At 38.7% G+C, this 12805-nt stretch overlaps 1 protein-coding gene across 3 annotated transcripts in view; it reads left to right on the top strand.

The window, feature by feature from the left end:
• Positions 1–11266, top strand: part of ZMAT3 (zinc finger, matrin-type 3) — a 47406-nt gene extending 36140 nt beyond the window's left edge. For 2 of the 3 annotated variants that reach the window (XM_011958655.1, XM_011958654.1), the window contains 4 exons: positions 4404–4523; positions 7487–7653; positions 7777–7877; positions 10068–11266. In XM_011958655.1, coding sequence (XP_011814045.1) covers positions 4404–4523; positions 7487–7653; positions 7777–7877; positions 10068–10279 — 600 coding nt within the window. In that variant the 3' untranslated portion in view covers positions 10280–11266. The remainder of the gene's footprint in view (positions 1–4403; positions 4524–7486; positions 7654–7776; positions 7878–10067) is intronic. The other variant, XM_011958656.1, reaches the window with a different exon arrangement.
• Positions 11267–12805: the final 1539 nt, after the last annotated feature.

Below are 12805 nucleotides of genomic sequence, written 5' to 3'. Positions count from 1 at the left end.
AAGAGGAATAAGAGGAATAAGGTACATGGACACTGGAGAGTGAGTAGGGTGGAGAAGAATTCTGTTGAGCGACAGGAAAGCTGTCAATGGAGAGGGGGCCCAAGAGTGATTAGCCCTCTGTTTAAGAGGGGACCCAAAAGAGGTTTGCCATCTGTGGGGGCTAAGTCTGGGATTTTTATGGGCTGAGAATGGGGGAGTGTGTGCTGATTGGTTCACGGGTGGGCTTGGAAAAAGCACCATTTAATTGCCTAAAAGGCATTGAGGAAGTTCTCACTCTGGTTGTGGACTCTACCTGGAACTGGCAGCTCAGTTTTCAGGCTTTAAACTGTCTTTGGCGTGAAGGTTGGGTTTCACAGGTACCCATCCCTGTCTGCCTAGGAATTTGTCTGTCTCCAGTTGCTGTCACTAATCCACACATTGCACTGTCTCTTGGATTCATCGAGATGTCTTTCTGTTGTCTCAATCTCAGTATGTTGACTCTATCTCCTTCCCCAAAGCATTTTTTCTTCCCCACACCTTTAAAAATTTTTCATAAATATTTCCATCTACCCTGCGGTTCACCTCCCTTCTGCCTTCTTATTCAGTATGTTATTACTTGTTCTTACCGTCTTCATAGTTCCTGTGTCTTTCTCCATTATCCAGCCATTATCTTGCTTCAGGCCTATTTTGCAAGCTCTTATCTGTCTCCACTCTGTCTAGGTAATGGTTTTTGGCTCCATAGCTTTAAATACCATCCACCTTCTATCATTCCTGAGAGTCTGTCTTCATCCTGACCACACTCTTGAACTCCAGTTTGGTTGTGGGCTTCTAATGATAACACACTATCTGATTTTTGTCTTACATTTTGACTACACATTCTCAATCTCATTTTCTGGATCTTCATTCTCTACTAGACTCTATATTGTAGTGTCCTAGGATTTTGTCCTTGACTCTCCTCTGTGTATCTTCCCAGCTTCCAGGTTGGTCTGCTACCCTGATGCTCATCTTTATCAAATACAATCAAGTCATGCACTGCTTTGCTTAAAGTTCCTCAGAGGCTCCCTGCTGCCTCTGAAGTCCAAATTCTTTATTGTGGGCAAAGGCATTAAGAATAAGCCCCCTGTGTGTTTCCATTTCTGCCTCTCCTCCAAAGGATCTAGAAGACCATTATCTCTCCTTGTGGTCCCTCAACACAGAAGGCTGGGCTGTTGCTAATATATTTTCTCAGTGCACAGTTTTCTTTTCCCTTACTTCTTACCTCCCCTGTAAATATTTGCTCCTTTAAAAAGGTGAGTCAGTGGCCCCCTTTTCAGGGAAGTCTTCTGTGATACATTCAGGCTGGAGTAAGAAATTCCTTCTCTGTGTTCTCCTAGCAGTTTATTAGCTTCATTATAATACTTGGTTCATTTATCCAACAGTTATTTATTGCTTGCTTGCCATATTCTGGAAACCATTCTAGGCATTGGGATTAGAACGGTAAACAAGACAGATAAGGTCCTCATTTTCAAGGAGTCTACATTACAGAGCGGAGGAAAGTGGAAAAAAAAAACAAGTAAACAAACTATTATTTTAGACAGTGATTAGTGGTACTAAGATAAAGTAAAACCAGACAGTGTGGTAATATGATGGAGTGTGTGTGGTTTGGGGAGGGGGAATGGTTGTGACACTTGAGAGTGAGTGAGGTCCAGTTTGAGTTGAGACTTGAAAGATTCTAGAAGGAGCCAGCCATACAGAGATCTGCAAGAGGTACATTCTAGGCAAAAGGAACAGTTAAGTACAAAGACCTTGGAGCTAGAGTGAGCTTGGCATGTTTAAGGAGCACATGCAGCCTAGTGAGCCAGGAGCATAATGCGCAGGGGAAAGGAAGGAGTTCTGTCTGACATAAGACCCGAGAGGTAGACGGGGCCCGGTCATGTAGGGCCTTATAGGTAAGATTTGTCAATTTTAAGTATAGCAGGAAGCCATTGGAAGAGTTTTATGTGAGGCAGTGACATGGAACTGATTCATGTCAAGAATTATTACCCTGGTTTATAATGAGCAGAATTCTAGGAAGACAAGATTAACAGCAGAGACCAATTAGGAGTTGTTACCTACTGCAAATGAAAATTGTTGGCACCTTGGATTACCACTGTTACCTACTGCAAACGAAAAATGTTGGTACCTTGGATTACTGTGGTATTTGTAGTATCCATGGAGAGAAGTGGAGTGATGTGGGATGTGTTTTGAATGACAAGACTTGCTGATGGGTTGAATGTGTTGGGCTTAGGGAAGGACGGAATCAGGAAAAGGACCCCTTGACTTTTCTTGGGTAACTTTGTGGATGGTGGTGCCATTTACCTACTGTGGATGACTAGTGGTGGTGGTAATGCTGGTGATGAGAAAGTTCTATGGAGGAGGAATCAAAAGTTATTTTAAGTTGGATATGCCTTTTAAGACATGAAAGTGTGGATGACCAGGAGGAAGTTGGATATATGGTTCTAAAGGTCAAGGATGGAGATTGATATGGGGAGTCACCAACTTACTCATGGTATTTGAAAGCTATACGTCTGGGTAAAATAACCTAGAGTCAGAGAGTAGAAGAGGGCCAAGGGTGGGTCCTTGGACATTGTAGAGTTTAGAGGTCTGATAGAGGAGGAGAGGTGGGGAGGGAAGAAGGATGTATAGATGATAGTAGGAGGAATGTTTCAAGAAGGAAATGAACTGTATCATGTTACTTTGAGTTCCAGTAAGATGAAGGCATATATGTGACCACTGGATTTGATTCTGGAGTTCACTGTGACCATGGTAAAAGCACCTTTAGGGTATTCAAGTGAGGAGAAGATGGATCTTAGTTCATTACTCTATTTAGCTGCTTATGTATCTGTCTCCTCCTCTATGTGCTAGTCCTTAGTTTATTTCTAGGGCTTAGCATATAAATAGATGGTGAATAAATGTTTGCCTGCAGGTTTTAGTTTTACAATGCAGTATAAAGAATAATTTACTGTTTTACCCTTATTTAGAATGCTTTCATAGTGTTGACCCTTGCCACTAGTTTGTGTCAGTTCAAGGAATATAATCGTGTGACTAATAACTTAAAATGTGATGAGAAAGGCAAATTCATGTTAGTAGAGATTCTTAGTGCATCCTGAAGCCATCATGCTGTAGTGGAAAAGGGCCATTCTTTGATTTGGAAGGCCTGTCTCAGGCTTTGACTGTGCCATTTAGCCCCTGAGAAGGGAGCTGAGGGCAAGTTCCTTACAGTCTCTGGATTGCAGTTCCTTGGCTGTCATAAATGTACAATATTAACAAATTCCTCTTATAAGATTTCTGTGAGCAGCAAATGAATAAATGCAATGAACATCCTTTGTAAGTAAAAAGATACTCTGTAAGTGCAATTTTTAAAGAATAATTGGATTATCCATTTCATTACTAACTTATAAAGTATGTTAGATCAGAGTGTCATGAAATTCATATTTAACTGTGGCATATAAATTGCAAGAACTTGGGTGAGGACGCAGGTCACTGGAAAATGTGATACTTTTTTGTTTGTTTGGTTTTGAGACAGAGTCTAACTTTGTCACCTAGGCTGGAGTGCAGTGGTGTGATTTTAGCTCACTGCAACCTCCACCTCCCGGGTTCAAGTGGTTCTCCTGCCTCAGCCTCCCGAGTAGCTGGGATTACAGGCATGTGCCACCACGGTCAGCTAATTTTTGTATTTTTAGTAGAGACGGGGTTTCACCATGTTGGTCAGGCTGGTCTTGAACTCCTGACCTCAGGTGATCCACCCTCCTCGGCCTCCCAGAGTGCTGGGATTACAGGCGTGAGCCACCACGCCCAGCCAATGTGATACTTTTTAAGAAACATATAGGAAATTAATTTCCTTTGCCTTTGTTCTCTTATCTTTCCCAGATAAGTTTAATCATTCTATTAGAGCCAAAGAGTAGGCTCTTTTACTTCGAGATCTAGCAATCAAATCTAGTTAGTAGTCTTTTTACCCCCAGGATTGTGTATGTATGAAGGAATAAAATGTAGTTAGTGTTACTTGTGTTTTTTTCTTTTTTTTTTTTAAGTGATTAAGTAAATACATTGATTAACTCAGTTTGACACCCTTTCTCATGGTGATTACAGTTTTCTTTTTTTCCGTAGGAGTTACCAAGACCCCTAGTAGATGCCTAAAACTGTGATATTTCTGAACCCTTCCATATGCGTTTTTTTTTCCTGTACATACATAACCTATGATAAAGTTTAATTTATAAATTGGGCCAGTAAGAGAATAACAACAGTAACTAATTAGAAAAAAGAACAATTATATGGAAATTATGTGAATGTAGTCTCTCTCTCAAAATATCTTAATATTTTTGGACCACAGTTGACCATAGCTAACTGAAATTGCTGAAACTGCAGATAAGGGGGGACTGCTGTACTCATTTTATTTTTATTTCTAGGGTAAAAATCATGGTAAGAAACTCCGAAATTACTATGCAGCAAATAGCTGTCCTCCTCCTGCTAGAATGAGCAATATGGTCGAGCCTGCTGCTACTCCAGTTGTTCCAGTCCCTCCGCAGGTGAGACACATATGTCAGGGTGAAGCAGCATTAGGGTGGAAGCTGTAGTATGCACAAATGATTATGGATGACATTTGTCGCCCATGTGTCCATCAGGGTGCAGTTGGGAAAATAATCCTGAAAGATGCTGCTTGGTACTTTTAACCCCTTGAACTACAGTACTGGATTGTTACATGATTCTTTATACATTTCTTATAATCCTGGGCTAAATGGGCCGGGGCGCGGTGGCTCATGCCTGTAATCCCAGCACTTTGGGAGGCCGAAACGGGCGAATCACGAGGTCAAGAGATCAAGACCATCCTGGCTAACATGGTGAAACCCCGTCTCTATTAAAAATACAGACAATTAACCGGGCGTGGTGGCGGGCACCTGTAGTCCCAGCTACTCAGGAGGCTGAGGCAGGAGAATGGCGCGAACCTGGGAGGCGGAGCTTGCAGTGAGCCAAGATCGCGCCACTGGACTCCAGCCTGGGCAACAGTGCAAGACTCCATCTCAAAAAAAAAAAAAAAAAAAATCTGGGCTAAATGATCCTGAATGTCTAGGCTAACCCCAAAATGAAGAGATTTTCAAACATGTGTACCTTTATTGCAGTTCATCTCATTTATTTCAGATTTTATCTTCCAGTTGCAAAATTAGTTTTTTGAGATTGCTTATTACTTACCTCTATGCAGAGAGCCTGTATAAACATGTTTTGGCCCTTGCTATTATGAAACAGACTTGAAAACCAAGTTCTTTTGCTCTTTGGAAGATAGAACAGGTGATTTACGCAAGATATTCCTGTAACTTAATTGTCTCTGAAACATAGAATCTACTCCTTAATCTGTCTTTGAAGTGTTATATATCTGTAAAACAATACAGTGGTCATAAATAATAATAGTTATAATTGAGTACATATTCTGCCAGACACTGTGCTGAGAATGTTTCATACGTTGTTTCATTCAGGGCTGGGACTACAGTGAGGTGACGGACGCACTAAACTTGGGGATAAAATTTAAGAAGGAGCCAAAAAACTCAGTAATCAAGATAGATATTTAATGTAACATTTTAGAAATATAAAACTGATATAAAATAGTAGTGAACAAAATATTAAAAACTTAAGTATTACTGATTTTCCTTTTGTCCCAGGCTGCAATATGACTTGGCGTGGCTCTGTTACTGATTCTGAATGTAAAATTTTGGTATTTTATTAATCATTAATTTTTTTTGCATTAAATTTAATTTTTTAAGCCAGGTGTGGTGGCACATGCCTGTAGTCTCAGCTACTTGGGAGGCTGAGGCACAAGAATCACTTGAACCCGGGGGGTGGAGGTTGCAGTGAGCCAAGATTGTGCCACTGCATTCCAGTCTGGGCGACAGAGTGAGACTGCCTCAAAAAAATAAAAAGAAAATTTAATTTAAAAAATACTCCATTAAAGTATTATTTGTCTTAATTACTGAGTTTTTTTGATGCTCTGTTAAATTCTGAGCCCAAGACAAGTGTCTCACTTGCTTCATTTTAGTCCCAGGTCCTGACCTCATTTAATGTTTTCAACAACTTAGAGGTATTGGCCATATTACTCAAATTGGTGTCCATGGACCAGTAGTATCAGCCTCACTGAAAGTTTATTAGAAGCTTAGATGAGCTAAGTAACTTTCCATGGTGTTACATGTTTTGTAAAGTGGTAGAACAAGAATTTCTTTCTTTCTTTTTTTTTTGTTTTTTGAGATGAAGTTTTGCTCTTGTTGCCCAGACTGGAGTGCAATGGCGCGATCTTGGCTCACTGCAACCTCCGCCTCCTGGGTTCAAGCATCATGTTGGCCAGGCTGGTCTTGAACTCCTGACCTCAGGTGATCCACCTACCTCAGCCTCCCAAAGTGCCGGGACTACAGGCATGAGCCATCGCACCTGGCCCAAGAATTTCTTTTGATCTTAGACCTTTACTCCTGACTAGCTTGTATCATTTTACTTTTCTGAGTGTTAGTTTTTAGTACTTAAAAGTGTGAGTAGCAATTCTGGCTGTTCCTCCTTCTCATGGATTTGTGGGGAAAACGAGATATATAAAAAACCAAATCAGAGAACAAGAAGATACCCAGAGAGATCTTCAAGCTGCATAGTTTTCCTGTCACTGGTTTCTAAAGGCTGCTCTGGAATTGAATAGCTGCCCCCCGCAGTGCGGGCTGTTTTCAGTGGGCTCCACCCTCCTGGGCAGGCAGCCTAAGCCTTTCTTCATAGCATACCCCAGAAAAATCTTCCCTTCCAAGTGAAATGATGCTATTTTCTGCAACTGTTCATGATATATATGGTTTCCAGATCTTTATTGTGTACTATATTATTCTCTTTTGGCCAAAACCTAGTGTGTCATTTTTTTTTTGTTAACCTAATATTTACTGAGTGCCTACTACCTTCTGGGCCCTCTGTTAGGCTCTCTTTAACATGTTATTCCTCAACCTGAATACAGTTGTCTGGATTTGCTACTCATTTTTAGTTTTTTTTCCTGATTATATCTGTAGCTTGTTTGTAGACTCTTTGAGGACAGGGGCTCTTTTTTAAAAAATATATGACTATATATCCCTTCTGGACTAGACAGCAACCCTAAAAAACAGTTAAAAGTCAGTAAATGCTTATTGATGGATTCTGCATAGACTTTACTCTTTCCCATAATGTGGTTTTAGGCCTTACCTATTTACCCATGACTTACTGTCCTAAATCTAAGGTTTTAAAACTCTTTTAAAAAATGTCTTCAGTGGTGACAGCAATGAGCCATTCACTAATTTGGTACCTGAGTGATTATAATGCAAAACCATGATTAAGTATCTCCCAGCCTTTTTGTTTTCCTGGAATGAGTTGTTTTCCTGATGAAGCTTAATGCTTGTGGTCATGCCATATCCTTTGGTTGTTTTTCAGCTCTTAGAAAGACCTTTGAGGAGAAGGAGGAAGCTCCATATTTTTTTAACCTTGTTTCTTTTTGTGTCTTTGATGTCAGATGGGCTCCTTTAAGCCAGGAGGCCGAGTGATCCTGGCCACAGAGAATGATTACTGTAAGCTCTGTGATGCCTCCTTCAGTTCCCCGGCTGTGGCTCAGGCTCACTATCAAGGGAAGAATCATGCCAAGAGGCTGCGGCTGGCGGAAGCTCAGAGTAACTCATTCTTGTAGGTATTGCTATTTTCTCTGAGGCCAAAGTGTTACGTGAGATTGACTTGTCTTTAAAGAAAAAGAGTAGAAAGGGATTCTTGTTTAGAAGACTCATTCTTTTTTAAACTTCTTTTCCCCAGGGAATCCTCAGAGCTGGGTCAACGGCGGGCCAGGAAAGAAGGGAATGAGTTTAAGATGATGCCTAACAGGAGAAATATGTATACAGTACAGAATAATTCAGGTATCTTGTCTGTTTCCACAAACCTTGGCGACATTCTGTACGTAGTCTCCTTTGTTTTTGTTTCTTTTAATGATAATAGATAGCCCTGAGAATTTGGAGTTAGTCAGTGTTTTATTGAATTAGTCTAGGCTGGTGTGTATTTCAGGTCTCATTTATTTACTTTATTCTTGTAAATACTAAATATATTATTTATTTTGGTTTTACACCATAGTCTATGTTTTAGGATCTCTTAACATTGTCCCTTTATGTTTGTTTATATTTGCCAGCTGAGAAATATAAAAGGCATGATAAAAATGGGCTACTTGGTTTAAAGTTGTACCATGTTAAAAAAAAAAAAAAAGATTCTAAAGCAGTGGTTTTTAACCAGGCCAGTGAAACAGAATTACCCGAGGAGTCTTTACAAAATGCCTGAACCATGACTTAGAGATTTTCAACAAGTAAATTTGGAGTGGGACCCAGACATATGCGTGTTTTGAAAATGCTTACTTGATGCTTCTGATATACACATTTAGTTCACAAACACTGATTTGTAGGAATAAATTCTGCATTTTCTGATTGTCTTCAGTAGGGAGAGTGGGCTGAGTAGTCCCTCACCCTCCCCTCTACTTCAGCCTCTGATTCATGCACATGCCCGCAGAGGTCATTTACTTGAACAGTGAAAGAAATAGAAAACAGAGCTAACTGAAAAACCAGAGAGGCCTACTATAAAAAGGACATATAGCAAACACAATTCAGGCCAGGCGCCAGTGGCTCATGCCTGTAATCCCAGCACTTTGGGAGGCTGAGGTAGGTGGATCACCTGAGGTCAGGAGTTCGAGATCAGCCTGGCCAACATGGTGAAACCCTGTGTCTACTGAAAGTACAAAAGTAGCTAGGCATGGTGGCATGCGCCTGCAATCTCAGTTATTTGGGAGGCTGAGGCAGGAGAATCGCTTGAACCTGGGAGGTGGAGGCTACAGTGAGCTGAGATTGTACCACTGCACTCAGTCTGGGTGACAGAGCAAGATTCTGTCTCAAAAAAAAAAAAGAAAAGCACAATTCATTATGATTAATAAAAGTCTAAACATGTATTAGTAATTATAATAAAAGTAAAATTGCCAAAGTCCAAAAAATGTTAAATTGGATGAAAGAAATCCATCTGAAATGAAAGAAGCTGGGATAGCTGTATTAATATCAGAAAAATAAATTTTAGGATAGATTATGTTCTCTGACAATGCAATGAATACAATGAAATGAGATGTCAACAACAAAAATAGAAAAGCAAACACAATTTACATTTGTTTGGGAATTTAAAAACACTTCTAAATAACTCATGGTTCAAAGAAACAGTTATACTGGAAATTAAAAATTCTTACAATGAAACAGTAATGAAAATATATTAATACTTGTAGGATGCAGTGAAAGCAGTATTTTGAGAAAAGCATTACATAGATATTATTATAGTGGAAGTGAAAAGCAGACAGTTAATGAACTCTAAGGGTTCAGCGTATGAGGTCAGTAATGTAGAAAGAGGAAAATGAAATGATCAGTAATGTCACCAATGCTTTTGCAGATTTCATTCTAGTCTCGTCATATATATGACTTCTTTAAGATAGAAATGGGATCCTAGTTTGGGATATTCATAGTTTACTTAATAGCATAAGAGTTTTCTATAGCATTATTATATTTAGCAACTGCATAGTTTTCCATTGCATTCATTACCATATTTTCTTTAATCCTATTTTTGAATTTCTCCTTCCCCCTAAATTTTTGCTTGTATAATAATTGCTGAGGTAAACATATTGCTATAAATCTCAGTGTGAAAATTCTTAATATTTTCTTAGGATAATTCTTACAAGTAGAATTTTTGGATTAAAGGGGTAGCATAAGCATAAGACTTCTGATATAATGCTTGGAAATTAAAGTATTTTTAAAAGTGTAGTCACTCTTTTAGAGACACAGCCATTTGGAATTTGGGTTTGACTCTATAGCATTTTTTCTGACAATAGTTGGAGGAATCATTTTATCTTTTTAGATCAAACCTGTATAAGATTGTAATTTTAAAAATCCATTAACTTCACATTCACTTAAGGCTAAGAATCTGTGAATTTTGTAATTTGAACTTAGAATTACAAATTATAGTGATAATTGCTCAGGTTGTCATTCACTTAATGAATATTTTGAATATATTATTTTTATCTCTTGCTTTAGCAGGTCCTTACTTCAATCCCCGCTCTCGGCAGAGAATTCCGCGTGATCTGGCCATGTGTGTTACTCCAAGTGGCCAGTTTTACTGTTCAATGTGTAATGTTGGGGCTGGCGAAGAGATGGAATTCCGGCAGCATTTAGAGAGCAAGCAACATAAGAGCAAGGTGTCCGAACAGCGGTACAGGAATGAGATGGAAAATCTGGGATATGTATAGTGATTATCACATTAAGATAGAGCAGCTCGTCCTGCCTGTTGTTTGCCTTTTGTCAACTTGCCCTGCTTTGTGGTCCTTTTGATATGAGTACATTCCTCTGCTTAATGTTAATACATGTAACCCACGGTGGTACCATGAGATATCAAAACCTGGGGGTCCGGGGGCAGGGTGGGGGGAGGCGGGTGTGGAGAACGTGCTTCTCTTAGGTCATAACGCTTTTGCAGGGTCAATTGTGTTGAGCTGCTCATAGCATGTGACCTACCTACCCCATCAGAAATAACTTGGCCGAGTTCTGATCAACTGGTAGCCTGACTGCTTAGAATTTGACTATTTAAAAGTTTCATTTTCTTTTGCAATTTTAGTTTTGTGTACTGTTAAAGAATTGTATTGAATTCTTTTTAGATCACAGTAAAAATAGGTTGGCAGAGATTTCAGTTTCCCAGGGCTTAACCAGAACGACCACCTCAATGCGTTGTCAGTAGAATACATTATTAGACACTGTTAAGGTCTTTCCTGGGACATTTTTTTTCTGCCATTTTCTTTTGCAATTGTAGTTTTATATACTATTAAAGAATTGTATTGAATTCTTTTTAGATCAAAGTAAAAATAGGTCAGCAGAGATTTCAGTTTCCCAGGGCTTTACCAGAACCGCCACCTCAATGCATTGTCAGTAGGATACATTATTATGAACTGTTAGGGTCTTTCCCAGGACATTTTTTTTCCGTATCATGTCTCCCCATCATTGAAATGCAAGTTTTGTTGAATTCAAATACTCCCACTGAGCTTGTATACGTCCGAACAGCTAAACTTGATTTCCAGTTGTGGATTTCATACATGTAATTGCTGCCTTCTTCCCTCCTCTTTTTTCCCCCCTCATTGAATCAGCTTGTCTAACAAGCTCATTTTCATGCCCCAGCTGTGCTGTGGGTTTTCCAAACCTCGTATTTGAATATTCAATGAGTTTAAGATGGATATGATTTAAAAAAATACATTTTCCAGCGGATTTTAGGAAACAAGGTATGTTTGATTTTTCGGTTTTAGAGTTACTTCTTCATTGGTAGTAACATGCGCTTATATCATGATCTAAACCATAAGTTCAGATTGCTTGACATTTTGTTTTGCCAGACTTTCTTTTTTGATAATCTGATTCTTACGCTTTACTTACATTTTCCTTTGTCTTGTCAGTCTGTTGGCCATCCTGAAAAATGTCACCACCTGCTGTTTCATATACAGAGAGGAATTTTTTAAAAAGCAAATAAAGTTTCACTGTCTTCGTTTCCAGTAGAAATATATACGAACTATGGTTTTATTCTTTGTAATTCAGCTTTCTTGAAGATACTAACAAGTATATGATAGATCACTTTGACATCTGATAATTATATCAGTATTATTATTTTCATTTTTTTGCATTTAAAATAAGAAGCTGCATGAACCCAGGAGGTGGAGGTTGCAGTGAGCCAAGATCGTGCCACTGCACTCTAGCCTGGGCGACAGAGCAAGACTCCGTCTCAAAAAAAAAAAAAGCTGTAATATCGTGTATCTAGATTAACTAATGGAGTGCTCTGTGAATATTCATTAACTACATTTTATCTATTTACTATATTTTATATGGGTAAGACTAGTGGTCACCCATATTTCTTTTGAAAGGCCTCTTGATCAGGAAGTTTATATTTTAAGCAATATATTTGCACAATGGTCAGTTCACATACGATTGCTTGTTTTATTAATTAGAGATACAACTTCTATTTTTTCTCGAGAATTCTGTAGGCAAATAGATGGGGGAAGGCAAATTACAATCATTCTTTTTCTGTAATACTTTGGGACAATTTTTAAACAAATCAGACCCATGTTTAAAAATGAGTTTTGTGTGATCAACCCTTGTATAGTATTCAGTTACTGTCTTCTGTTGAAGTGGTGGTTCTTTGAGAAGTAGAATTATTTTGTAACATTTTTTCTCCCAGAAACAGAAGAATCAAATACTATTCTGTTAGGATTCTATCTAGACCTGTGACTCTTAGTATAATAACCCTTTTATTTATTTTTATTTTTTTGCAGTAATGTATGAAGTAGAGTTGCTTAGTTTTGAGCAATTTAGGGCTTTTCTTATTGGCCAGTAGGGTTATTCATTTTGCTGCTAAGTATAATTTTTTGGTTAATTTTAACATGATAGTGCTGGCCATTTGGTTCTATGATTACCTAAAAATCTAGTTTTTTTTCTCTGTAGGTAGATTGTATATGCACACCCACACACACACACACATGCACATGTATGTTGCCATAGAGAGGTATTTCAACCCTTATTTCAAATAACAGTAGAAGATACGAACATGAATTTATATTTTGTAAAAATAGTATTCATCCACTTTGTTTTCCATTGGAAATAGTTTTAAAAGAAGGGTTCCCCTTGCTCTCTCCACTTAACATAGAAAAAACAGCGGACTTAAGGGCTTGATGTTTTTTCAGGCCTTGTGTATTCAGGTTTCCAGTTTCCCAGTGCCCTTAATGGATGTTATGAATGCATAAGCG

This window comes from Colobus angolensis, unplaced genomic scaffold, assembly GCF_000951035.1.
Source record: "Colobus angolensis palliatus isolate OR3802 unplaced genomic scaffold, Cang.pa_1.0 Scaffold470, whole genome shotgun sequence".
Lineage (NCBI taxonomy): Eukaryota > Metazoa > Chordata > Mammalia > Primates > Cercopithecidae > Colobus > Colobus angolensis.
This window is presented reverse-complemented; position numbering and strand designations above follow the sequence as displayed.